The 25,846-nt window shown below is 40.9% G+C and overlaps 2 protein-coding genes across 8 annotated transcripts in view; both read left to right on the top strand.

The window, feature by feature from the left end:
• The window catches only part of GK5 (glycerol kinase 5), a 56,743-nt gene extending 43,117 nt beyond the window's left edge, over positions 1-13,626 (top strand). Inside the window, exons 13-16 of the mRNA XM_060242293.1 lie at positions 3,367-3,470; positions 4,788-4,847; positions 6,007-6,140; positions 8,764-13,626. Coding sequence (XP_060098276.1) covers positions 3,367-3,470; positions 4,788-4,847; positions 6,007-6,140; positions 8,764-8,918 — 453 coding nt within the window. The 3' untranslated portion in view covers positions 8,919-13,626. The remainder of the gene's footprint in view (positions 1-3,366; positions 3,471-4,787; positions 4,848-6,006; positions 6,141-8,763) is intronic.
• A 1,821-nt stretch (positions 13,627-15,447) lies between these two features.
• Positions 15,448-25,846, top strand: part of TFDP2 (transcription factor Dp-2) — a 68,379-nt gene continuing 57,980 nt past the window's right edge. For 2 of the 7 annotated variants that reach the window (XM_060242289.1, XM_060242287.1), the window contains exons 1-2: positions 15,676-15,807; positions 18,746-18,829. The gene's annotated coding sequence lies outside the window, so the exon portion shown is untranslated. Of the gene's footprint in view, positions 15,808-16,357; positions 16,496-16,910; positions 17,023-18,745; positions 18,830-23,358; positions 23,622-25,846 lie in introns of those variants that run through there. The other 5 variants (XM_060242290.1, XM_060242286.1, XM_060242291.1 and 2 more) reach the window with 5 other exon arrangements.

Below are 25,846 nucleotides of genomic sequence, written 5' to 3'. Positions count from 1 at the left end.
ATTATTTTGCCAACCATCTGCCTACCAACTGATTTGTTTGAATATCAACCAATTTAATATTATTTTATCCCTCTGCCATGCCTTTTGTGATCCAATAAATATTCTTTTTGTGGTTTTGACTTGTAAACTGTCTGCTGCCTAGTGTAAGCCGAAATGCCCTCCAAACGAGGTTGGGGAATTAGTTAGGTGGGCACCTGGCTTATTAGGAATTTTTTTACCAAATGTATACCAGGCTCAACCATCCAGAGAGTGAATGCTCAATAAAATGGACTCTAATTTAATAAAACCAATTGTAATTTATTTAGAATAATAGTTCTCTCATACAAGATAAAAATACAAAACAATCACACATTCACACAGGTCTAAGAAATACAGATAGATTGATAGGGGAACATATAAGGGTAGACAGACAGGGTGATATTTACCTCTCGCAGACTCCAAGGAAGGCTCCAATGGCGACAGTTGAGGGAATGGGGGAGGACCCGAAACTGATCAGGAATCGGGGATGGATCTATACAGTGGGGAGTGGGTTGCTGAATAGAAGCACACCTGTGGGTAGCTAGTCCACAGGTTATAAAGAGTCACCTGAGTCCCGAGGGGATGGGAGGTGACGGGGAGGAGAGATGGGAGGTTCTGTGATGACCACGAAGGCTGGACATCAACAGAACCAATAGTGAGTTCTTTGGCGACACCCGATTGGGTGTTTGCTTTGACCAATGAACTTCACCTTCGTCCTGGGCATCCTGGAAACTTCCAGGTTGCGACAGGGCCTGAGGCGGCTCCAAAGGTATCAGTATGGAAATGGCTGGGTACTTGGGATGAGATGGGATTATCTGGGAAGGTGACAATAGGGAATCAAATATTGACCTAGGTATCCCCGGTGTATACAAAAGACTTGGATGTGGCAGGAGATGTCCTTCCTCTTTTCTCATCATCTTCTGGGCAAGAGTTATTGTTCAGGGTATTGCTAAGCAATTAGGATTAACAGTTGAGCTGTTAATCCATTCATGAGACGAATGGGTTGCTTGCGGGCTCGGAGTGACTCAGGGTGTGTACGTGAGATTCCCACTATGAAGGAATGAAGTCCAGCCTGGCGGGAAGATGGCTACGAGTGGTGTTAGCGGAACACAGTGGATTCCATGCTTAGCGCTTCAACACCGGTCGCCTGGACAGCTCCGTGGCGGCGCAGCTTCTTCCCCACCATGGCGGGCCCATGTAGTGATGGGGAAACGTCCGTGCATGTTGGCAAGCACTCTGTATCTGTTTAGAATGCCTGCACACTTAGGCTGTTTACACACATGAGTCCCTTTTAGTCCCTGGATGGCTTTGCTCACACTCTCTGGCCAGACGGGTGCAAGCTCACTTCTCCAGGCGCCCTGGCAACCATGCTTGTGACTATAATATTGGGGAAAGAGGGGTCTTTTCCTCACACTAGTTTCCTTTAGTTCTGATAGGATTTCTGTGTGTGTGCCTGAGGGACTGGAGGGAAGGTGACAGGAAAATCTTAGTGGTCACCCTCCCAAGCTGACCCTGCCCAGTTCCTTACAGTTGCCTTATAAAGTTCAGTCTTTGCAGGTCATAGTCCTCAATCTCTAAGGAAGAAATTGAGGTTTGTTTGTTCTAAGATTGAAAGTGAAACCCTGTATTTGCTAGCCAGTAAACATTAAATGTATTAAAATTTATATTTAGAAACAATCTGATTACTTTGGATCTGATCATACATTAAACAGATACACAAAACACTGGCATACACCATAGAAATCAATCCTATTTAACAGGGGTGGCCAATGGTAGTTCTCCAGATGTTTTTTGCCTACAACTCCCATCAGCCCCAGCCATTGGCCATGCTGGCTGGGGCTGATGGGAGTTGTAGGCAAAAAACATCTGGAGAGCTACCGGCCACCCCTGCTATATAAGCATACATCTTATTCCTATTCTGCCTAAGTCAATTTGAAGAAAAAACTTTATGTTTCTTACCCATAGCTTTGCCAAAAGTGGGAGGGAGGGGGAACAGGTTTCACTGCATTTCAGATTTCAGAGAGAGATTTACAGGTTATAGGAAGGTTATAAAAGCTATTAGCATAAGTTATAGAAGCTGTTGCATAGGCCAACACATGACTTTACTAAACCTTCTCATTTGTACTCTCTGAATGCATGATGTAAGACACCTCTGAGCATCTCAAAGAATAATTATTGCAAGCTGTATTCCTGGGCATAAAGCCATTTGATGTTCATGCCTGATGACTATATATTAGCTTGAACAGTGAGATTTACACAAGAACCTAAAGCAAACTCTCAGTCCTACAATGTCAAAACATCATGAGCAGTAACTTAAAGTTAAAATCTGCAATAGATGATTTTAGACAAATTTATGAAGGAAAGGTCCATCAATGACTACTAGCCATAGTGAATAAAGGTGTCTACAGCCAGTAAATGCAGAGTTGCGGTGCTAAAAAGGCAGATTCAGGGGAACACACCCGCTGGCCTCCTAGTTGGCCTTTTATGGCATCTGGTTGGCCTTAGTGTCTGAGGCAGGATTGTGGACTTGATGGGCCACTGGTCTGATCCAGCAGCACACCTCTTAAAAGTGGCAAAAAGAAATTATGCTATCCCATAACAGTATTTAGCATTCTTTAAAAAGTAGGCTGCACTCAGTCTTGAATATAAACCAGAAAGAAAGATTAACATGCATCATTCCAGAAAAATGATTTCTGCAGGGCCTGCAAAACTGAACTGTTCCGAAAGGCCTTTAATATCTAACCGGGAGAGGACTGCCACCCCATAAGAACATAAGAACATAAGAGAAGCCATGTTAGATCAAGCCAATGGCCCATCCAGTCCAACATTCTGTGTCACACAGCGGCCAAATATATATATATATATACACACACACACACACACACACTGTGGCTAATAGCCACTGATGGACCACATCATTATAGAGCTACGATACTATACGATCACCATCAGGAAAGAAGAACCCACCTATATTGAAGTGGTACAGCACCATGGAGTGGTTTTAATTGTAACTGTATTTTATTGGTTTTAAATTGTAAATATAAATGTCTGAACTGACTGTTAGCCACCCTGAGTCCGCTTGCGGAGAGGGTGGGATAGAAATGTAAGATAATAATAAATAACTAATCAAACAGATTTCAATAGAGGTACTATTTTAAAGTATATTCTGAATAATAAGACATTTAAGATCTATATGCTGCTTATTATTGTCTTTATTTTCTTCTTCTTACTATGCTGCCTCTTATTGTCATGTGTAAGTTGTTTTTTTTATTATTACATCTGTCCATTCTTAAACATTGGCAGGCAGAACATATTCATGCATATGTTAATTTCATACCTTTATTTTAGATCCCAGTGAACGACCCTTGTGCCTGTACCTCTTTTATGGGGATCACGTCATCCACCACCAAAAACCATCTTGTTCGAGCTATGTTGGAATCTATTGCTTTCAGGTACTAACCCAGCTATGTCCAACAACAATGTGGTGTTAGCTAGGATTGGATCAGGCCACCTGCCAGTGCTGTTACAATCTGATGGCTTGTTTTTAGTTTTGTGATTTTGATTGTAAATGGACACAAGCAGAATGGTGAACAGATGGCATAGACCTATCCTAAATAAATACATAAATGAATATTGTAGCTGAACTCAAATTTCCCTTCCCTACTCATATACTTTGGTATCAAAAATCCAGGAAACCATGTTGTCATCATGTCAATGTACTTACTAAGCTCCAATATCTCTAGTTCCTATGTTCTGAGTTCATATTTGCAAGAAAATTATACCAGGTCCAAAAGTACCATGTCTGGGCTTCTGTACAACTGTGTGGATCTCCACCTGTATACAAAAGTCCAATTAATAAAACAAACAATTTAAATGCATGTACAGGTCATGGCAAACACATCTGTGCATACACACAGAATCCCTGCCTCATAGAAGACCATGGAGTATCAAAAACCAGAAGAATTCTTGTTGTAATCCCTCTTCCCCTTACCTGTCTTCACTCTGTCTGGCTTTGATATGCTGTTTTTCCCAATCTGTTACTTTTCACACCTGAAAAGACATTTAGCTTTGCATCTTTCAGTCTTCTGCTTGCACCTCTATTTATACTTAGAACCCACCAGACTAAAACCCTGTCTCTTGCATCCCAACCCATGGCATGCATCCCCTAGTTTCTGTTGTAAATTTCCTACGTGGATGCCTTAAACCTTCAACAGGCACTATGCCTGTTGCTTGCTCATTGTGCTCTGCTTCCTCTTCTGTCTTCAAAACAGCTTCTAATCTAGAGCATCTCTGAAAATAGGTGCTTTGCTCCCTACTGCCCAGTTTTAAATTCAAGTTGAGCAACAAGAATTTCAGTTCTACTGTGGCATCACCACAGACAAGAAGCAGTGGTTAGTGAATAATAAAATGCTTCATAATAACCATGGTTATGTTGACCCTAAGTAGTGTCAATGTGTCATTTTATTTATGAGAATAGATAATAGGTCTTATATGCATATTCAAAAAATTATTGATATACTAACTGGCTTTTCTATTTCCCATTTCCTAGTAAATATTGATTATTACCTGTTGGCAATAATATGGGTACTATAAAGAGTGAACAGACCCAGCTTGTTTTATGATAACTCACTTAAGCCTTTTGTGGAGCCTTAAATATTTAGCAAATTTTGAACTGTGGTGTCTTGGTCATTAAAATTGCATTTTGTGCTTCTAAAATGAATATCACATGCATGTAAATGCTTTAATTTCTATTGAATATTTTCTGCAAGAAACAAGCAGCTATATGAAACCATCGCAAGAGAGGTGGATGTTCCAACTATGCACATTCGGTATGTGTTATATGAAGTTGTGCATTTGTGAGTTTGTATAAAATATTATTGGTTTCCAAGATTCTTATTAAAACTACTAGTGGGATTTTGTCTTTCTGTGGAATTTGGTTCAGTCTCTGGAATATGTATTGGGAGCTTGTGCATTTCACTGCAGAAAGATACAAGAGTTCCCATTCGCATGTTACAATAGAAGAGCGAAAGGCAGAAGTCAGTTGTAGGTCAGTAAAATGTCTTGTTGTATTGAAGGTCAGTAAAATGTCTTGTTGTATTGAAGGTCAGTAAAATGTCTTGTTAGCCGCCCTGAGCCTGCTTCGGCGGGGAGGGCGGGATATAAATAAAATTTATTATTATTATTATTATTATTATTATTATTATTATTATTATTATTATTATTATTATTATTATTATTATTATTATTATTTTGCTGTGGGGCAAAAAGTCTCCCCTCCCTTTTGTTGCTGAGTCCAGATAATGCAAGCAACACCACTCCTTAACTGAAATCTACTTACAAAGTTGTTGTCTTTGCATGACTGTAAGTCATGTGTACTTTTTATTGCTCCAAAGAGTATTCATAAAGATAAAAGGAAAATAATGCAGTGAAGGCACAAAAACAAGGAAGAGGTGCACTACTGACATAGGATCATAGGACTCCATTGGTTAAGATCAGTGCATCCGATTAAAAGATGTTGTGTATAGTATGATGCAGCAGCCCCATGGCGCACAGCAGTAAAGCTGCAGTACTACAGTCTGAACTATCTGCTCACAACCTGAGTTCGATCCCAGCGAAAGCTGGGTTTCAGGTAGCCGGCTCAAGGTTGACTCGGCTATCCATCCTTCCAAGGTCAGTAAAATGAGTACCCAGTTTGCTGGGGGGAAAGTGTTGATAACTCGGGAAGGCAATAGCAAACCACCCCATAAAAAGTCTGCCATGAAAACATCATAATGCGACTTCACCCCAGAGTTGGAAACAACTAGTGCTTGCACAGGGAACTACTTCTACCTTTTTAATAGTATGATGGCTTTATTATTTAAAAGGGGATGTTCCACTCTATCTTCTAGAACTGCTCATTATCCACATGCCTTTTTTCATCCTTGCCTTTGCTAGAGACATTTAACCATTTAAACCAATCTCTCCTTTTTATTTTCTCCTTTCTCACAGAGCTGATGGAGGTGTCAGTAAGAACAGTTTTGTAATGCAAATGACTTCTGATTTAATTGACAAAACGATAGACAAGTCTGTAATTACAGATATGTCTAGTCTTGGAGCAGCTTTTTTAGCAGGTCTTGCTGTAGGTATGTAGCAATCAGAATGTTAATATTTGTTTATTAAAATATTTATATCCTGTCTTTTCTCTTGGTTGTTTCCTGTTTGGAGAAAAGAGGGTTTGTGTGTGCGTGTATCCCACATTATAGCAGGTTCACATATGTAATATAACTTCTGTTCCAAAAGACATTCTGCTGGGTTATGTAAAAAGACATGCTGGCATTTCAGATGTAGAACTGGTTTTATGCCTTACTGCTGTTAAGTTGGCAATAGCAGCAGAAGGAAATATTCAGATCTATGTATTGAACATTGGCCATTGTTTATAATCCTTTGGAATAATAAAGTAAGTAAAGCATTTCCTTGTGTGTTTTATAAGTTATTATAATGCCTCCATTACTTTCTGTAGTGGAGTATGAAATATTTATGTGTTGTATTAGGGTTGCCAATCCCCAGTTAGGGGATCCTCTGGCTTGGAGGCCCTCCCCCCACTTCAGGGTTATCTGAAAGCGGTATGTGTGTGTTAAATGTCTGCTGGGCACTCTGTTATACCCTATGGAGAATGGTTCCCATAAGATATAATGGAGAATTGATCTGGTGTGTCTGTTTTTTGAGACAGAGGCACCAATTTTCCAGAATAGCTGGTGATGCCTCTCCTCAACCCCCTCCTAAGTTTCAAATAGATTGCACCAGGGGGTCCAATTCTATGAGCCCCAAAAGAAGGTGCCCTCCATCCTCCATTATTTCCATTGTAAGGAAAACATTTAAAAGAAAACATTTAAAACCCTTCAGAGTTTAATCATGTTTGTCACAACCTGGTTCCATATGTCCAAAGTCCCCAGATATTTCTTGAGTTGGACCTGGCAACCCTAGTGTTTTGGGTTTGTATTTTGTGTTATATACCCAACGTCTAATATTTTAAAGTAAGACTTCAGTTGAGGCCTTGCCTCTGTATTTCTAATAGCATAGTCTATCTAGTTTTTATAATTATTTGAATATAGCATACCACATTTCCTCAAATTATGTAGTTATCTCTCTTGTAAAAACATTACTATTGGATATGGACTAAAGTTATGAGTCTCACCTGCATGCATAGAAGCCAAGTACCCTTTTCTATCATAACTTAACTTTTTGAAGTTTGATAATTTATTCAAGTAATCAACTAAGACCTTCCTGTATAAAGAGGATGGTGTGGAATTGTTTCCTGTTGCTCTAGAAAGTGGGAACAGAACCAATGGGTTGAAATTAAATCAAAAGAGTTTCCAGCTCAACATTAGGAAGAACTTCCTGACCCTTAGAGCGGTTCCTCAGTGGAACAGGCTTCCTCGGGAGGTGGTAGGCTCTTCTTCCTTGGAGGTTTTTAAAAAGAGGCTGGATGGCCATCTGACCTCAATGAACATCCTGTGAATTTAGGGAGAGGTATTTGTGAGTTTCCTGCACTGTGCAGGGGGTTGGACTAGATGACCCTGGAGGTCCCTTCCAACTCTGTGATTTTTTTATTCTTTTATTTCAGGTACTACTTTGATCAGTTATTTTTTTCATAGCACATAGCTGAAACCATCTGAAGTTGTCATTCTAGGCTTATTTATTTGGGAATAAATTCTGTTGAAATGTTATGGAACTGACTTTAGTTAAATGTATTTCCATTTGTAATCTACACACACATTGTTAAAATGGCTTTGAAGCACTGATTCAAGCAGTGCTAACAATCTAATGCAAGCACTGAATAATGAAAAATATGCATCTGCCTCCTCATTGGTCATTACAGTGTTACAAGGGCCTTGCAGAAAGTAATGATTCGGTGTGTATCCTTTTTCTATCCTTTCTCTTGTATTGCCATAATGCTCCAGGAGAAGGAAGAATATCTGGCACAATCCTTGGTCTTTTCCTACATTTGACCAAAATTTATGTGCTGACTGGCATTTGGGGTAATCTTAGTGCAGAAGGGTGAGGCTTAATGATCTATATATGCATGCTTGAACATGAGGCTGAATCTCTCAGTCAGACAAATGTAAGCAGTGTATATTGTGTAGAAAGATCATGAGGAGACAGGAGAGAATCTCAAGACTGGAGCAGGCTTGCTATTCTTTATCTGGGTTTGAACCAGCTCAAATCTGTAGAGAATAACCTATGATGTGAGATCATGGATGTAAATACAAGAGGCTTTATATGCAAACAGGACCTCCCTGGGGCCCAAAATGTATCCTAGTGGAACTTTGGTTTCATGGAGTGCACACATTTAACTCTAAATTGTGTATGGAGTCACTGTATGAGAACTTAAGTGTTTTAGGGCCTGGAGGTCCAAGTTAGTCTGATGTCTGCCTTTAAGTATTCTTAGAATTTGAATTGTTAATTGTCCCTCAGAAGAAGCACTGGAGTTGACGCCTGATAATGTAATTTCTGTAAATACTAACAAAGTTAACTAATCCCAATTGCATAAAAATATGATCTTTCTCACTGGTGGCTAATTGGATTAATTTTTTGTAAATTAAAAGTTTTAAATATGCCTGTTCTGTAAAAGTGTTATATCTAAATTCCATTCTTAATTTCTTCATTCTGCCATTCCAAAAGGATTTATGTATTCCTCTGTAATTGTTATTGTTACTATAATAACAGGCAACCTTAAGAATGATTATTCTTTGTTTTTATTTATAGGATTTTGGAGTGACAAAGAGGAGCTAAAGAAGCTGAGGCAAAGTGATGTGGTTTTTAAGCCACAGAAGGGGCCAAAGGAATATGAGCTTGCCATGAGTAACTGGACAAAAGCTGTTCAACGCTCTCTACACTGGTATAGCCAGATATCACAGTAATGGGATGAGTGCAAAAATCTAGATTGTCTATGAAACAATAGTTTACTATGACAGTAAATTCTGCTTTACCTCATATGTACAGTTACTAATCTTATATTTTATCCAAATGAAACATCTGTGAACATCAGTGACTACCATATAACATTGAAGAAGGCTAATTACCAGTGCTACATGACTTCCTGTGGGAGAAGTAGATGACACTTTGGCATTTTTCTGCTAGTTTGTGATTTCATCTTCTATTATGACCTCTACAAAACATTTTCTCATCAATAAGCCAAGTGGCAAACTGACCTATTTTTAAATGATTTTGTTTTTGATCTGTCATGCCTGACATGATTTTCATTGCTGACCAGAAATCAGTCAGCCATCTTCCCAGATGTTAAATTCCAAATGGAGGAACTTCTTGCAAATCTGTAACTTTTATGGAAGTAGTTATCTGAAGTAGAGATGGGTACAAACTGGGGAAATGGTGGTCTGTGGTTCATATGGTCACCCAAACCAATTTGAGTGTTTGTTTGGTTCAGAAGATCTAAAACTCATCAGGAGTCTTCAGCAGGCTCTGTTTTACCTGCCCTCCAAGTTTGGTGAAGATTGGATTTGGAATGTCATAGCCCAGGGTGTCAAACATTTGTTATGAGGGCTGGATCTGACATAAATGAGACCTTGTCGGGCCCGGCTGGGCTGTGTCGGGCTGGGCCATGTGTGTACTTATTTAAGATTAGGTAGCAAGGATATAAACTTTATAATGGACACAGATAAACACAACTAAAAATTAAAAAAAAACTTAAAATAAACCATGCTTAAAACATTAGCACTTGTTGGTCTTAAAGATCTTTCTTTGTATTAATCCCATGGGATCCAGGTAACTGAGCAAAGGAAGCTCAGGGGACAAGGAGGGGGAGAAGCCTCATCCAATGGAGAAAATAAAAGTTTTGCTCTGTAGCTCCTGTTTAATTGAGCAAGCCTTGCAAAGCAAGCTGAGATGCAGAAGGAAGCAAGGGAGAAGAAAGCAGACAAGAGCCAGTTGCTCAGGGGCCTGATAGAAGCCCTCCAGGAGCCTGATTAGGCCCCCAGAATGCATGTTTGACACCCCTGTCATAGCCCCTCAAAGCAGCCACCCCCAGGAAACCTCAGCTTCAGCTCTCATGATAAGTCTCTCTTCATGTTGTAAAATGAAAGCTATACTGGGGCAGCTTCCTCAGGAGGTAAAGACTGGAGTTTGGCAACGCCGGTCACAGGCAAAATTGCAGAGATTATCTAAAGTCCAGTTCAAAAGTCAGGGATTCCAGACAGCAGACTTACCAAAGTCCAGTCTAGGATGAAGGAGTTCCAGGCAGCAAGTCAGGGATTCCAGAAAAGCTAGTTGTCAGGTCAGTTTCAAGGTTGCAGAGGTCCAATAACAGCAAGATTGGTAGCTCAGTAGCAAAGTATACTTGTTGCATCCACAAACTGCTGCTGCTCCTGGCTAAATTTATAGTCAGGTCTTAATGGGCTAAACTCCCAGCCAATTCCTTGGAAGTCATCCTGAAACTACTCACTCATGTCTTCAACTGACATGACAATGGACCATGAGTCTAGCACTTCTCTCTTGAAACTCTAAGTGTCTCTGACGGTGTTGGTGATCTAGGAGGGCTGGGATTGGCTTCTGAAGACTTGTTTACTGCTTCAGAGCTACAAGCTGTTGACTCAGTTTCAGCTGTAGACTGACTCCTGATCAGCTGGTAAGCTGATCTCTATTGTTCTCCTTCTGGCTCAGAGACAGCTGCAGCTGGATGTTCAATTAATGGTTGAGAGCTGGCTGCAGGCAGCTCTTTGATGAATCCATACTGTCACTAAGCACGGATTGACTTTATGACAGCAGCTGAGTCAGAGTGTCTGCTCTTATAGAACAGAATGGGAGCTCTATGATTGGCTCCCAGAGCTGCCAATCAAACTATGGACAACTGCTATGGGTGTTTCTAGAGCACCCCCAGCATTGCCTAAGAATTGATTGAATTCGTGCCAGGCTGTCTGGAAAAGCGAACCAAACGAATCACCAAAGGGCGAACCAGCTTGGAAAAACCATGAATTGGCCCTGTTCATGCACAAAACACGATTTGTTGATTAGTTTGTGCCCATCTTTAATCGGAATACATCAGGATGGCTTTGCGTTCCACAGCAGAGCAGGTTTGACAGCACAACTTATATCACTTGACCCACATTCCAATTCTTCTTACTGTTTGTACCTGTTTTACTCCCAAAGTTTCAAACTGGTACCCCCAATCACTGACAACCTCCTACTCCAATCATTAAAAACATATGCTACCTCACAGTTTGTATGCAGTAGTGCACATGCACCAGATGTTTTCTTTTGGCAGCTCAAAACTCCAGTCAGCATCTGCTGCACTGTCAGGGTCAGATGAGGCCAATGCACCCTCCAGGATCTCCTTATGGGAGTCTTGACAGGCCTCAGACTAGGGGAGGGGTTAACAGCAATTGGTGTTGTTCCTCCCTTTCTACTGCCCTCCTCTGTAGCCCATTAACTGGCAGAAGGGCTAGCATGTCTTCCTGGGCTTGTGTCACTAACCCTTATGAGGGAGACACCCTGGAGTATGCCTGCCTCTTCCTGCTTCTCTGAGGGTTGCCTCACCCTTCTGGGTTAATTGGCAGGTACCCTTGCCAATTAGATGTGACTGGGCCAAGCTGGCCTCCAACCTTGCCCTACACCACCATTAAATGGCTGCCCCACTTTCCCCCCCAAGCCAGTGGGTGCCAGCATATTAAGGCTCAGAGCTACCCCATGCAGGAGCTGTTCTTGGATTGCCAGCTCAAATCTTCTATCCAGCAAGGGAGAGGGGAATTTGAGCCTTCCAGGAGGGAGTGGGGACTTCTCAACATGATGACGGGGGATGGCAACCCTAGGCTGTTACTCTTTTGCCCAGTCTTGCTGGACTGGGCATGCTGTTGGCATCTTGGGCAGGACTTGCTGCAGTAGGCCTACCACTTGGATGGCAGATTGCTGTACTGGTTGATTGAATGGCTGGCTGAATTCTGTTGTATGTTCCACCTGGCCCTCTCCACCTCTACCCCCAGACAACCCGGAACACTTTTTTTTTGTAAGCTTGGGGATTATAGTTTAAAAGAATATAAGATGTTTCTCAAAGGGGAGTGTCCAGATGCTTTCCAGGCAATGGGTAATGTCCTGTGAATCAGGATTAGAAAGTGGATATTTTCCAGCTTCTCCAGCACTCCCCCCACACCCCCAAAAAAAGAACCTGTCAAGAGGCACAGGAGCCTCATGGACAAAATGCCATGGGGCACAGGTGACTGCAACGAAGAGGGGGAATCAGGTGACATTGCCCCTATGTTATGATGGAGTCTCCTGTTCCATAAGCAAAAGAGCAAGAAGGGACGATGTGGCCAATTTATCCCTCCTTACAGCAGCCATATCACTTTCCATTTTATTCACACTGCTCCTGTGACTTCCAATATAAGGTTTTCAGAGATTTCAGGGCCAATGAGGAACCAGGGCCGTAGCCAACAAGGGGGACAGGGGTGGTGCCCCCTATAAATCTGCAACACCCCCACTCAGTCTTCCCCAAAGGGAAGATTAGTGGGGGTGCTGCAGATGCTGTGCCTCCTACTGGCTACAGCCCTGTGGGGAACAGGAAGAACTCCATGTCTCCAGGCTCCAATTACATAGTATGCGTGGAATCCAGACATCTTTAGAAATTTTGTAGTAAGGAATTTTTAGCATTGAAAACACATACTTTTATTCTTGGAAATAATCTTCTTGAGTCCTACATTGAGTAGTTCTCAATGTTAGCCGCCCTGAGCCTGCTTCGGCGGGGAGGGCAAGATATAAATAAAATTTATTATTATTATTAATGTTGTGGGCATCTGTTGGCTTATGCCAACTCTTCTGCCATTTTATGTACTCTGAAAAGTTTGTTTGTTTTGAAGCAGTGGGCTAATGTGGAAAAAAAATGCTTGCTGTTACTTTACTGTTTTGGCTAAGCTTTATTTAAGAAGAGGTATACGGTAATACATCCTTGCTTGGGGATAGGAATCTTTCTCCAGAAGGCATTGTCCCCATTTTCTGGGCTCTGAATATCATGATACAGAAATGCTGTGGAATTTGTAGGTAAACCATGTATTTTGCAGAATCATATAAAAAAAATCTAGTACATGCATTTCTGGATCATAGTGATAGCATACAAATACAATTAAACATGAACAGTATTATGTTGCTCTAATTGCAAAATGTGGTATTCTGCTTAGATTTTTTTTAATGCAGAATTCTGGATAAGCCTGCCATATGTCACCATTAAGTGCCTGAAAGGGAACAGGGCACAAACAGAGAATTTTACATGACAAAAATGTGAATTATTTTCTATTTGTAGTAATGACATCAGCATATTCTGTGAATTTTATTGTTAATGAATTATTTTTATAGGGGTCTGTTACATAGTATTCCATATTCTGGGCTACTGTTCCTGGGTTACTTGATTTTGTTAATTTGAGATGGAGAGTGTGTATGTGCATAGACACTTTTAAAGCCTGAATTAAATATTTTTCTTCTTTGTGGGCCAGTTCCATGGGTGTCAATTAGCTGACTGTCTTGAAGTTGAAGAAATGTAACCTACTAGACTTTTAATCCTGTAATACAAGAATTGTATCATACTATTTTAAGTTAATGATGGCAATTAAAATGGTAATCACTACACTATTTTGGAGCATTTTTAATAGCATCTAATAACTTCTAGTTTGCAAATATTTTAACTGCATCAAATGTTTTTAATGTGTGATTCATTTTATAAATAAAAAGTAGGACACTCCCCAAACAGTCTACTATATTTTAGGAGACACTGAATACTGAGAACATTTGTAAATCAAAGGGAGTAAGAAAATTAGCATGTTAAATTCCTGCAAGCTTAGAGATTTTTTTGGGGGGGAGGGGTATATTTTGGAATTAAACTATCTTCGTAGGGCCTCTTGCTTATGATTATAAATAACTCTACCTCTAAAAGTAGATGTTCAGCTTTGTTAAGTCAAACACACCTGCCCTTCAGCTATATATATGTTAAATGTTTACTCCACCTTTTTTCTCATAAAGCCAGGAGAGCATATTATAAAAAATTAAATATAACATGTCTCGGACAGAACAAATCAGTCCTTTCCCCAAGTACAACTGAACTGTCCTGACCAGAACACTCTCTTCCACTGAAGCAGCAGGCAACTCCTATGCACAAGTTCCCGTAGTGGCTCAAGGCAGGGTTGAGCAGCTGGCCTTCATCAAACCCAGGGGTCATTTTGTAGAAAAATAGCATAACTCATTAGCGATGTTCCCTCTAAGCCGTGGAGTCTTCTGAGCAAAAATTCTACTTTGTGAGTTACTGAAAATAAAGTTGTGAACTACTGGCATTAAAGTTGTGACTATAAATTAGTTTGCTCTAGGGCCATTTTTCCTGAGCTGATAAATGTGTGAGCCGGAGGCTAAAAAATTGTGAGCTAGCTCACACCAACTCAGCTTAGAAGGGACACGGGTTATTAACATATGTCTCCCCACCTCCCCACTAGCCAAAAGCAACCCAAAGCAAGAAAGGAGAGCTCAAGGCAAGCAAGGCCTGCTTGGGCTGGCTAGAGATCCAGCCAGCCCAAGCAGGCCTTGCTCACCTGGGGCTCTCCTTGGCCACCCCCCCCCCCATTCAAAAGGCCAGCAAGCCACCTGCTGCCCAAAATCACATAAGTGGAGAAAGTGTGGTGCAGGCTTCTCCAGGGGTTAATGAAGGCTTCTGGGGGTGTGACAAAACTCCAGGCGGCTGACTGCCCACCCTCCTAATCCAGGGATTATTATGCAGCTTCACCTACTATTCAGCGGCGTAGGTAGGTAGGGGGGGGGGGGCGTCAGAAAGGATCAGGAGCTGCACTCCTGTGAGCTCCTGCTGAATTTAAGGCCTGATCAAACCTACCTGGAAAGACTGTCTTCCTTGGAAGCAGCAGCCTTAGATTCACACTATTTGTTGTAACGTAACATTAACCTGGAATAAAAATGAAGCTGGTATAATAAGAGCATAATCTAGGTCTATAAAGAAATGCTGTTATAATGTATTATGTGTTTTGGGTTAACTGTGTGGACTCAAAGGGCTTTATAATGTATGCAAGATAACAAAACACTCAATAGTGACCACTAGGAGTGTGATTAGTAGACTACCACTAGTGCAAAGTCTGCTATGAGTAGATTTTGGTTCTGTATTTAATCGCAAGTAGTTCGAAAATCAGGTTTTTGATATGTGGGGGGAAATAAAGCTTTGAACTAAAAAGTTTACTATGAAATATGTGGAGTTCAATGGGATTACATGCTGCTTTTATACGGTTAACGGGAACTGACTCATAAAAGTTTATCACGCAATATAGGCGACAGATCGCTTAACTTCAACTATTCAGGTTTCGACCACAAGCCCTCATTTCCTTGCAAATAGCGGAGCTGTTTCCCCATGAAGCGTGTTTGAAGAGCCCTTTTCAAGGAGACCTCTACGCGTCAGTCTCTGCCGGTTGGCGGCAGCTGACGAGTGAAGGGAACAGAACTGAAGGGGAAACTTCAGCAGTGAAGCCATTTTCTGACGGAGGAGGCAATCACTCGCGGCTTCTCTATCTCAGAGTCATGGAACGAGCGCTCCCGTCCTATAGCCCCACCCTCCCCTTCTGAGCGGCCAGCAGGTTGTGTACACAGAGTCGGGCAAGCCAATAGGAAACGGGAGGCGCCTGATCTCACGCGAAGCCGTCAGCCAATGAAGGAGCTCTGTTACCAGACGCCGCCAAGCTTGTGCGGGGGAGAGCGAGCCTGCTCCAGTCGAAGAGGAGAGCAGTTAGCGGGGCGCCGTGTGGTGGCTGCAGCTGCAGCTCTGAGGTAGGCGAGAACCCGAAGTCGTTCGGTGCCCTGCGCGGGACTTGCTCTCCTCAGCCTGCGGGCTTTTTCATTCCCGAAGAAGACCGTTTTCTCTCTCTCACTTTTTCGCCACAGAAACCGGCATGTGTGTTTTGGACACCGTCGGTAGCTGCGGCAGGCCCCGCCGCCCCTCTCTCTCCGGGGGTCTTTCAGCCGTGAGGTGGGCTGCGCCTGATTTCCTCCCCCTCCAGTTTCTGCAGCGCGTTTCGAGGTGGTCGCAACTCCCTGCTGAGGCGAGGGGAGGCTCATCTTGCCCACTTCCGCGTCCCCTCCTCTTCCTCCAGCTTTCGCTGTTTGTTTTCCTGGGCCGGCCAGGGTTGCCTGCCTTCGACGCTGCTGTTCGTTCGCGTCGCCTTTTGCTGGTTGGCTCTTCTGTTGTCCTTCCTCCCTTTCGTGCTCCTGTAGCCGTTCTTTTAGCTTCGCCTCATCGCGGAGAAGCCCCGAGTGCGTATTTTGCTTCCTAGCCAGGGCCTCGACAGCAGTCCCGCCCAGCTCAGTCGCAGGGGCCTCTGGCGCCGTTGCTGCCAGTTGCAAAGTGCGTACCTAGGTCTGTGTCTCGACGGGGCCTTTTTCTTTCTGGTCAGAACTGGAACATTGTTTATGAGGTTTGCAGTCTTGGATGTCTGCCCTTGGTAGTGCGTTATTCCAGGTATCCATATCATGGTTAAATGAAGAACTTCAAAGTGATGCTGCCTGTGTTGGTTCATGGAGGAATTAGGAGAAAACCACACACACACGCCCCGGTTACTGCAGCCCATCTGTACTGGAAGGCTCTTTTTTAAAATTACGTTTCACCAACTTCCTTCATCTTGCCTTGTGTCCTCTTGCAGCGGAAGTTGGTGTAAAGCGGACTTTAGAGCATGATTCCAAATATAAGTTGCCTAGAAATAAAGTCCACGAAGTTGAATTTGGCTGTCCAAGTTTGTTTGGTTTGACGACAGTATCTGTCCGTTTTTCTGTGGCTAAAATTGGTCTTAGACAATGTTTGCTAAGAAAGTAGTTCACAATTTCTTTTTAAAAAATTGTGGGATGGGAGGCCTAAGTTTATTTTCTGTTTGTTTCAGCCCATTGCAGTTCCAGACTTCCACTCAGCTGTAGCGATTACTTTCTTTGATTACTGTTACATGTGTGAACACCATCTGCTGCAGTGCAAGGCATCTGTGGATTGGGACACGGGTATATTACATTTTTTGGAGGAGTGCTTCTTTTCCTGTATCTTGTTTCTTTATTTTTCACATTTGTTGATCCTGTCCTTTGTCTTGTAAATTGAAAGCCCCATGTTCTGCTGATTGATTGATTTAAAACATTAGCTGCTTTCTTCCATATGGAGCTCAAGGCTGTGTCAGTTTATGAATGCTAATAAATCAAAAGTGTCCCTAAATAAAACCATATTCATTTGCCTCCTAAATAGTGAGGGGGCCTAGTGCACCTTCCTGGAGAGGTTGTTCCATAACTGGGAGGTTGCCACTGATATATCCACCAAACAAGCTGCTTTGATTGATGGAACAGTTGGGATGTATTCTCTGTGATCTTTATCCCCAGGCAGGAACATATGGCAGAAGACAGTCCTTCAGGTACTCTGGTCTCAAGCCATGTAGGCCTTTAAAGGTCAAAATGAACAATTTGAATTGGGCTCAGAGCAGATCAGTTGCCTCGGTAATTGCTCTAGTTACCAGAGGTACAAGGCTTCTGTCAGCTTGCCCCAACTGCAGACTAGCCACAGCATTCTGCACTAGCTGAGGCTTCTGATACTCCTCAGGGGTAGCCCCAAGTAAAGCACATGCCAATAGTGCACTCAAGATGTAACTTAGGTATTGATCACTGAAGGTAGATCTGACTGACACATCTGCCACATCAGCTGAAGCAGGGCAAAAGCACTCCAAGCTACTGAAGCCATTTGGTTTTCTGATATGACTGCTGTGTTGAGTAGCACCCACCTCTCTGTTAGGCTAATTTTTTAAAAGTTCCATCAACTTTTTAAAAAGTTGCTGTAGGGAATCAGTGTTTTAAAAATCATAATTAATTTTAGTAACTTTTGAACTCTTATTTACATTTGTGAATTAGATTACCATCTGAAGAAACAGCATTAGAGAGTAGTAGTTGGGTTTTGGGTGATTTAGGTGGAACTGCCAGTGTGGCTAATGTGAGAGGGGTGGTATTTAGACTTTGGGTGTTACATTTAGTATATCTGTTGTAAGGACTTATAGTCTATCACAAAAATCCTCAAGACAACGAAAAAATGAATTCAGTAGCTTGTATTAAATTTGCAGTGCATGCAGTTACTTGACAATCAATACATAATTTTCCAGAAAGGAAACCTACCTATACAAACAAGTCAGTATTGCAGTACAACAGACTTGTTATTGCTTCATTCTTAAGGTGAAGTAAAACCACGTGATGCAATTTAGTTGGGTAGCTCTGCTGGTCTAAAAATCAACAGAATTCATTTGTTCATATGATAAACTGATGCTTCCAAACCGCAAAGCATAATTCTTTTCCAGGTTGAGATGAGAAAATGGTGAAATCTCAGTGAAGTCATCTTAGTAGCAGAGATTCTTGGAATATCTGTGTTTAAAAACAGAGTTCTCTTTCACTCTGAGCTTGTCCAGTGTAGAAGGCACAAGAGGCAGGAAATCAAATAGCATGGTGTATGATGGTTCATGTGGCAAGTATTGCAGTAGTAAAAATATTTGATCATTCCACATGGTATTATCCCCTTGTAATTAAGTCTAGTTCACTACCGAAAAGATGCTGGGAAACTAAAGTTAAAATCCACAATGCTTAAGCAAGTTTCAGTGAATTGGTGAAAGTTTGTAATTGATAGATATACTTTTAAAAATATATAAACTGTTTTGAATATTGTCCCCTAAATACTGCTTCTCTGCTTTCTGTCTTCCAGGCTACTATATTACTGTTGTTTTTTCATTATAGAATGTGTTGATGTCTTCAGGGATGGATGAGATGGATGTCTTTACTTTTGAAGGTGAGGATCCCTGTCTTTTCATATACAACCTTGGTTATGAACTGAGAAAACCATGGCTCTCACACTAACTCAGCTTAGAGGGAACACTGCATTTGACCTTTACAGACTCAACATAGCTAATTTGGTTTTGAATAATGTCTGAACTAAGTCTGTGTTTAAGGAATTCACCGTTATTTGGGGAAACAATCCTCTGCATGTCCCTTCCTCCTTCCTTTCAATGCAGCATGGCTCTGCTTTTGCATGCTTATCAGTTTCTGTGACATCATCAGTCAATACTCTGATTTTCTGTTCTTAAATCAGATCCTTTTGCATTCCTGTTCACTAGTTCTTTGTACAAAGAAGAATAGCAAAGCATCAAACTGAAAGCAAAGTGTCAGTAACAGAAATGGTTATAAGAGGTGAATGACTGTGAATATAGCTGCTGTCCTAAAAAGTAATTGTGTGGTAGTTCAGGACCTGAGGTAAAAGGAACAGAGGCAAGAATCCTAAGGTACAGAGAAAGTAGAAAATGGGGCTTAAAGAAAGAGTTCACCTGGAAAGAGAACTTCTTGCTTCAGTCTACAGCTCACTAGTATGGCCACATTTCCATATGCAGTTCTACCATTTGATGGATATCTTGTTACCATATCCTATATTTTATGTAAAAAATATAGGTTGAGTTTTTGTATAATTTTAACAATAATTGAAAAGTTTCACACACAAGATGTCTTAACTAGTTGAATTTCCTAGTAATTCCTAAAGAGGTACTGCTAGCATGTCCACTTTTGACAAACAATTTGAAAAATATTTAGTATTTATTTATATTAACATTTTATGCTGTTATTGCATTTGTTAGGGTAGATCTCTTAAGATAGCTTATTACATCGGTTAAAATCATATTGGGAGAAACCAGCAGTTGTTCACAGACAAAAACAATGGGGCTTTGAACAAAGGCCCCACACACTGAATAATCTACTTACCATACCAAACCTTTAATGGCATAATAGATTCAGATAAAAATACACAGAATATAAAAATTTAAACATTGGAGATAAAATCAAAATAAAACCGAGCTTACAGATGCATTCAAACATGGTCAGAATTAAATTTAAGGATGTCAGCCAGAAATTTTGCCACAGCCTCACTAACCACCCCCTCAGTATCACTCAATAAATAATAACAGGGTGGCAGAATAGACAAATCTGGAGAAAAAGAAAGCTGCCAAATAAATCTTTACGGAGGTTATGGTATAAGGAACAATTAAGCAATATATGCTGGATTGAGTCAGGGGTATTTGCTCCACAGGAGCAAAGTCTGTCGGCTAAAGGGACTCGCTGATATCTCCCTTGTAAAACTTTGGAGGGAAACGCGTTTAGTCTAGCCAACATAAATGCCCTGCGATGACTTGGAGTGGTTAGGTCTGATAGATAATTGGGCATTTTGCCACAAAAAACATAAAGACCTAAGGAAGTTGGAGAGCAAATATAAGGGTCAGTTGGCCGTAATTTTGTTTCCTCCGATTCCCATAGTCTCAGTTTAATACATCTGAAGATATATGACTCATTAGCGGTAGAAAAATCATCTACCTCTAACCCCAATTGATTGAGTTTAGACAGAAGCACTGCTGTCCAGGATGAAATATATGGGTCTCTTTTCATACAATCAAGAAGGCTGTTGGGATCTGTTGGGATCTGTTCTAAAATGAATTTTGAGCCAGAATTTAAACACTGCAATCCAGGGTTTTGTCTCCACCAAAGACTGACCCACTTCAGAGCAGAGAGCAAAGTAGGACACACATTTTGGCAAACCAAGAATTTGTCTAAAGAATGAGGCTTGAATGCCCTCCACTTTCCTGGTAAAAGCTGAGATCCAAATAGGGATACCATAGAGGATTTGGGCAAGCGTTTTGGCTTTGAACACTTTAATAGCTGCTGGAACTAATTGGTTGCCCCTTGCAAAGAAAAACTGTTTAATTTGAGCAGCTGAACATTTAGCCAAGTTGACGGTGTTGTTACGATGTGAAACCCAGCTTAACTTGTGGTTAAAAGTGATCCTCCTAAAATTTTTTGTTTGCTCGATTGTTGAATTGCCAATAAACCATCTCTGTGGGCGCCAGCAGTTTGAAAAGACAACTACTTTGGTGTAATTGATAGTAAGTGAATTACAATTACAGTAGTCATAAAAGGCAAAATATAAGGCTGCGATGTGTCTTAAGGTATCCAGATCTGGTCAGTCCCAAGCAAACCCCGAGTTGCATAATGAGTCATCAGTGCAGCCCTCTATGGATGTGACGCATAGTCCCCTTAATGTTTCATTAGAAGATGACCTTTTGCAGTCATTTGGGAGTCTTCCAGCAAAAGATCAACAGGCGATACTCGTAAGACTTGAAGGTACTAAGCTGCAGCTGCAAAGGTCTTTAGAGCCGGGGAAATCAGTTCCTTCAATCAACCTGGATCCTGCTGGCAACCCCCTGTCCCCTTCTCCTCCATCAGCTGACTTAATTGATCTGTCTATGGAACTCTCTCTAACTGGCTCAAGGGCACCCCAACATAACGGTTGTATTTTCACTGATGACTCCAGGGTGCTAGAAAGGATATCCATTATTGATTGACTACCAGCTAGGGAAGCCACAAGGAAGATTCACATCATCTCCTGGAACATTGCTGGGTGGAAGAGTAAAGTGAATGACTCAGATTTTTTGGACTTTTTGAAATCCTTTGATTGTGTCTTCCTTCAGGAAACATGGGCAGAAGACAGTTTTAGACTGACGGATTTTAAAGTTTTTAATCTCCCCGCTTATAGATCTCACTCTAAAGGTCGCAGTAAAGCAGGCCTGGCTGCTTTGGTGAAATCCAGCTTACCATTTAAGGTGATCCTCTTGGATCCTTGCCCGCCAATTGCCCAGGCTTTATTGCTGTCCTCCCCAGCACTGACCCTAATCATGATTAATGTTTATTTAGCCCCTTCTAATGGTGAGCTGGAGTTTGATGCTGTCTGGGAGAAATTTTCTGACTATGTGATGTCTTTGTCTAGGAAATTCCATACTGCTCAGCTCATGATTTTTGGTGATTTTAATGCTCGGATAGGCAGTAACAATCAGAAATGGATCTCTCATTTTGGCTTTGAAGCGGTTGAATCCCTTCCACTACAATTATGTTTACCCCGTTGTTCTAAAGATACTTTAACCAACAAGGCGGGTCTTAGATTAATTGAATTCTGCATAGCGCACAATGTTATAATATTTAATGGTCTCTCCAAATTTCCGGCTGCAACTGACTTTACTTTTTTTTCCACAAGGGGTTGCAGTGTGATAGATTTTTGTGTGGGTTCACCCAACCTTCTGTCATCTATCGATAACTTTTACATCGATCCGCGCACAGAAAGTGACCACCTGCCCCTAACTCTATCCCTAAGATTGGATCTGGAGGTTAATATGGTATCACCTTCCCAATCCGTGAAGGCCCCTGAGAATGTTCTAAAAAAAATCAAGTGGTCCCTGGCCATAGAAAGGGAGTTTTCTTCCCTCTTTGGCTCTGAAGCGCTTCGCAGATTAAGGGATTCAATCATAAATTCCAATTCAGACGATTCAATCCTTTCTGGATTCTCATTATTAATTGATTATTGTAGTGCCAAAGCTAAACCTGTGATCTTGTCTAGGTCTAGTTTCTCCAGCTGGTTCGATACAGATTGTTTAGCTTGGAAACAAGAACTGAGAGCTCATTTTAAAGAGGCTTGTCACTCCAAAGACCAATCAAAAATTAAGGCCTACATTGCTTACAAGACAGCCTACCTGGAGCTTACTATATCCAAAAAGAAAGTTTTCTTTCAGAATAAATGGGACCAACTTTACCACTCGATAAAATCTAACGATAATAAGGCTTTCTGGAGAATCATTTCAGGTAATCTAAAAAACAATTCTGTTACTGACCCAAATATCTCTGAGCAAACATGGGTTGATTACTTCTCTAACATTTTTGCTGCTCCATGTGTATCCCCTCCTATCTTAGCAAACCTCTCAGTTACTGATACGCTGGTCTGGCCTCCAGTAACTCTAGAGGAAATCAGTGAGTTATTGAAGGATTTAAAAGCGGGTAAAGCACCTGGCCCTGATGGCCTTCCCGCTAAGGTATTCACAAAGTTTGCCGATTGGTGGCTCTTGCCCCTTGCAAAATTGTTCTCTTTTATCGATCTGCATGGCTCCATCCCTGACTCTTGGCTTGACTCTATAATTATTCCAATATACAAAAAGGGGGGGTTGGAGTTGCCAGAAAATTTCCGCCCCATTAGTTTATTATCTATAGTGGGCAAACTGTATGCAAAACATTTAGAACTCCGATTAACTGACTGGATGCGCCTAGGCAACATCATAGGTCCTGAACAGATTGGTTTCTCCAAAGGCAAATCTGCTATGGAATAATCTACTTAATGTGGACATTTCTAAAGTATAGATAACTGTGGCAGGATCAAGTTCTCTCAGGAAGAACTGCAGCTGCCAAATGAAAGCAATTTGGTAGAATATTTATTGGCAACTTTGTGGCACTTTTCTTTAGGGCAGGAATCTCTGTGAAAATAATTCCAGCTGATTAGCATCACAGTGTTACCCGCTGGAACTCAGATTGAAATGAGTTCTGAAATGTAGCTATTCCTGGAAGAAGAGCCCAAGAGAGGAAGATGGCTGCCATTACTCTTGCCCTCAGAGGCAGTAACTACTTTCTGCACATAAGCAGTCACTTCTCTTCAGCAAGATATTACTAGGGCAGTGGTCAAGGATATGGGAAATGGTGTCCAGGACACTTTTCAAAACTTATATTTTGTAAGTATGGGTAAAGAAAAAAGTTAAGCTGCTCCCAAGTAGGTAGCTACTTTCTCATTTTGAAGGATGTTGCTCTGTATGATGAAGTACTTAATTTCGCAATAGCCTTATCCCAGTGAGCTAGACTATTCATTGCATTTTCTGTAGTGAAAACCTTTGAGGTCTGGTGTCTTAAAGGCTGTATTTTATAAATCCATTATATGCTCATCACATTTTTAGTAGCCCTTAAATGCATAACATGCTTCGTTTCCATAGAAAAAATCATTTACCTCAAAAATGTTGCATGAAGATGTGTTACTGTTATTGTTCAACCAGTCATTTCATGTAGTTGTGCTGAGTAGGTAGTGTAAAACCATCTGAATACATCTAACCATCTCTTCATCAGTGAGATGTGTTGCTTTACTGGGCAGGACTATAATTACAAGTGAATATAAGAAATTGCAGTTTGGTGGTTTTATTTGCAGGATGTATTAACCCAAATGTTAAAGTTCTCATATCTAAAGATGTTAAATATTTGAACATTAGGTTCATCAGTGGCTACTAATTGTGGTAACTAAATGGTTTCATGGTAGCTAAATGGTTCCATGTAAAGAAATGGTGTGTTCCTGAATGTTGGACCTTGGCCATTTATGTACTTAATTTACCTTCCGTATTGAAAGCAACCATCTGTTTTATGTTGGTTTGCTTTGAGTACTGAGTAGACACTAAAATGAAATGGATGCCATCTGAAACTGTAATTATTGACACTTTAATTAGTAAATTGATTTATTTGAGTTTATGTTTGTTTATTTAGGTGATTTATCTCCCGCCCTTTTCCAAAGATGAGCTCATGGGGGATAACATATTAAACCAATATAAAAAGTACTGTTAAAACCAGACCAATATGAACCATTTGCTTGATTAGAATTAATGTAACTGTTTTATTCTTGATGTGACCTGCCTGAGCTCATTTGGATAGGGCAGGATAGAAATGTGAACTAATAAATAAATAGTTAAAATAATTAGTTTTGTTTTTACAGAAATGAGTGCCTTGCTGTCTTTAGTTGTAAAGAAGTGAATAATAGCTAGGTTATAACACTATTTTAGTCACTTTTTTTACTGTGAAATATTTTGAAAATATTTTAAATTCTGATTTTACAATTGAAATATATGTTAAGGGCACAACTAGACAAGATTTGGAGATCTGTAATCATATTACCCATCTCTTTAGACTGCCCTGAGTAGAAACCATAGGGTGAGATGGAGCCAGGGTTTTTATTTTTCAAAAGCTATTGCATTTCAGCATTTTTCACTACACTGGCTTCCCTGTGGAAATTTATCTAGTTTATCTTTGCAGGAAAACTTTCAGGAACTCCAGTTGTTAGTAATTTCTTCTATCCAGAATCTACACTTTGCCTGCAAAATTATGCGTTATCTTCCAGTTCCTAGACACACAAATAGTGCTTCAAGGATCTGACCTGTGATCTGTCTTGTTCAATATGTTTATAAATGATTTGGATGAAGGAATAGAGAGAATTCTTATTAAATTTGCAGATGATACTAAATTGGGAGGGGTAGTAAATAAAGTAGAAGAAGAGTCGATACAGGATGATCTTGACAGGCTGGAAAACTGGGCTAAATAAAATAAAATGAATTTTAATAGGGATAAATGTAAAGTTCTGCATTTAGTAGGAAAAATCAAATGCATAATTATAGGAGACTTGTCTCAGCAGTAGCATGTGCAAAAAACGGTTCTTAGGGGTCTTAGTAGACAATACAATGAACATGAGTCAGCAGTGTGATTTGGTAGCTAAAAAGGTCAACACAAATTTTGGACTCTATCAACAGAAGTACAGTGTCCAGATCATGTGAAGTGGTGGTATCGCCTTACACTGCTCTGGTTATACCTCATCTAGAGTATTGTGTTCAGCTTCTGCACCACATTTTAAGAAGGATAAATAAAGATATAGACAAGCTGGAATGTGTCCAGAGGAAGGCAGTGAAGATGGTGAGGGGTCTGGAGACCAAATCCAATGAAGAAAGTTTGAAGAACTGGGTATGTTTAGCTTGGAGAGGAGATGACTAAAAGGTGATATGATAACCATCTTCAAGTACTTGAAGGGCTGCCATATAGAGGATGGTGTGGGGTAGTTTTCTGTTGCTTCAGAAGGTTGGACTAGAACCAGCAGGTTGAAATTAAACCAGAAGAGTTTCCAACTCAACATTAGGAAGAACTTCCTGACAAA

Source organism: Heteronotia binoei, chromosome 6 (assembly GCF_032191835.1).
Source record: "Heteronotia binoei isolate CCM8104 ecotype False Entrance Well chromosome 6, APGP_CSIRO_Hbin_v1, whole genome shotgun sequence".
In the NCBI taxonomy this organism is placed as follows: domain Eukaryota; kingdom Metazoa; phylum Chordata; class Lepidosauria; order Squamata; family Gekkonidae; genus Heteronotia; species Heteronotia binoei.
Note: the sequence above shows the minus strand (reverse complement) of the source record. Positions and strands in the feature narration are given on the sequence as shown.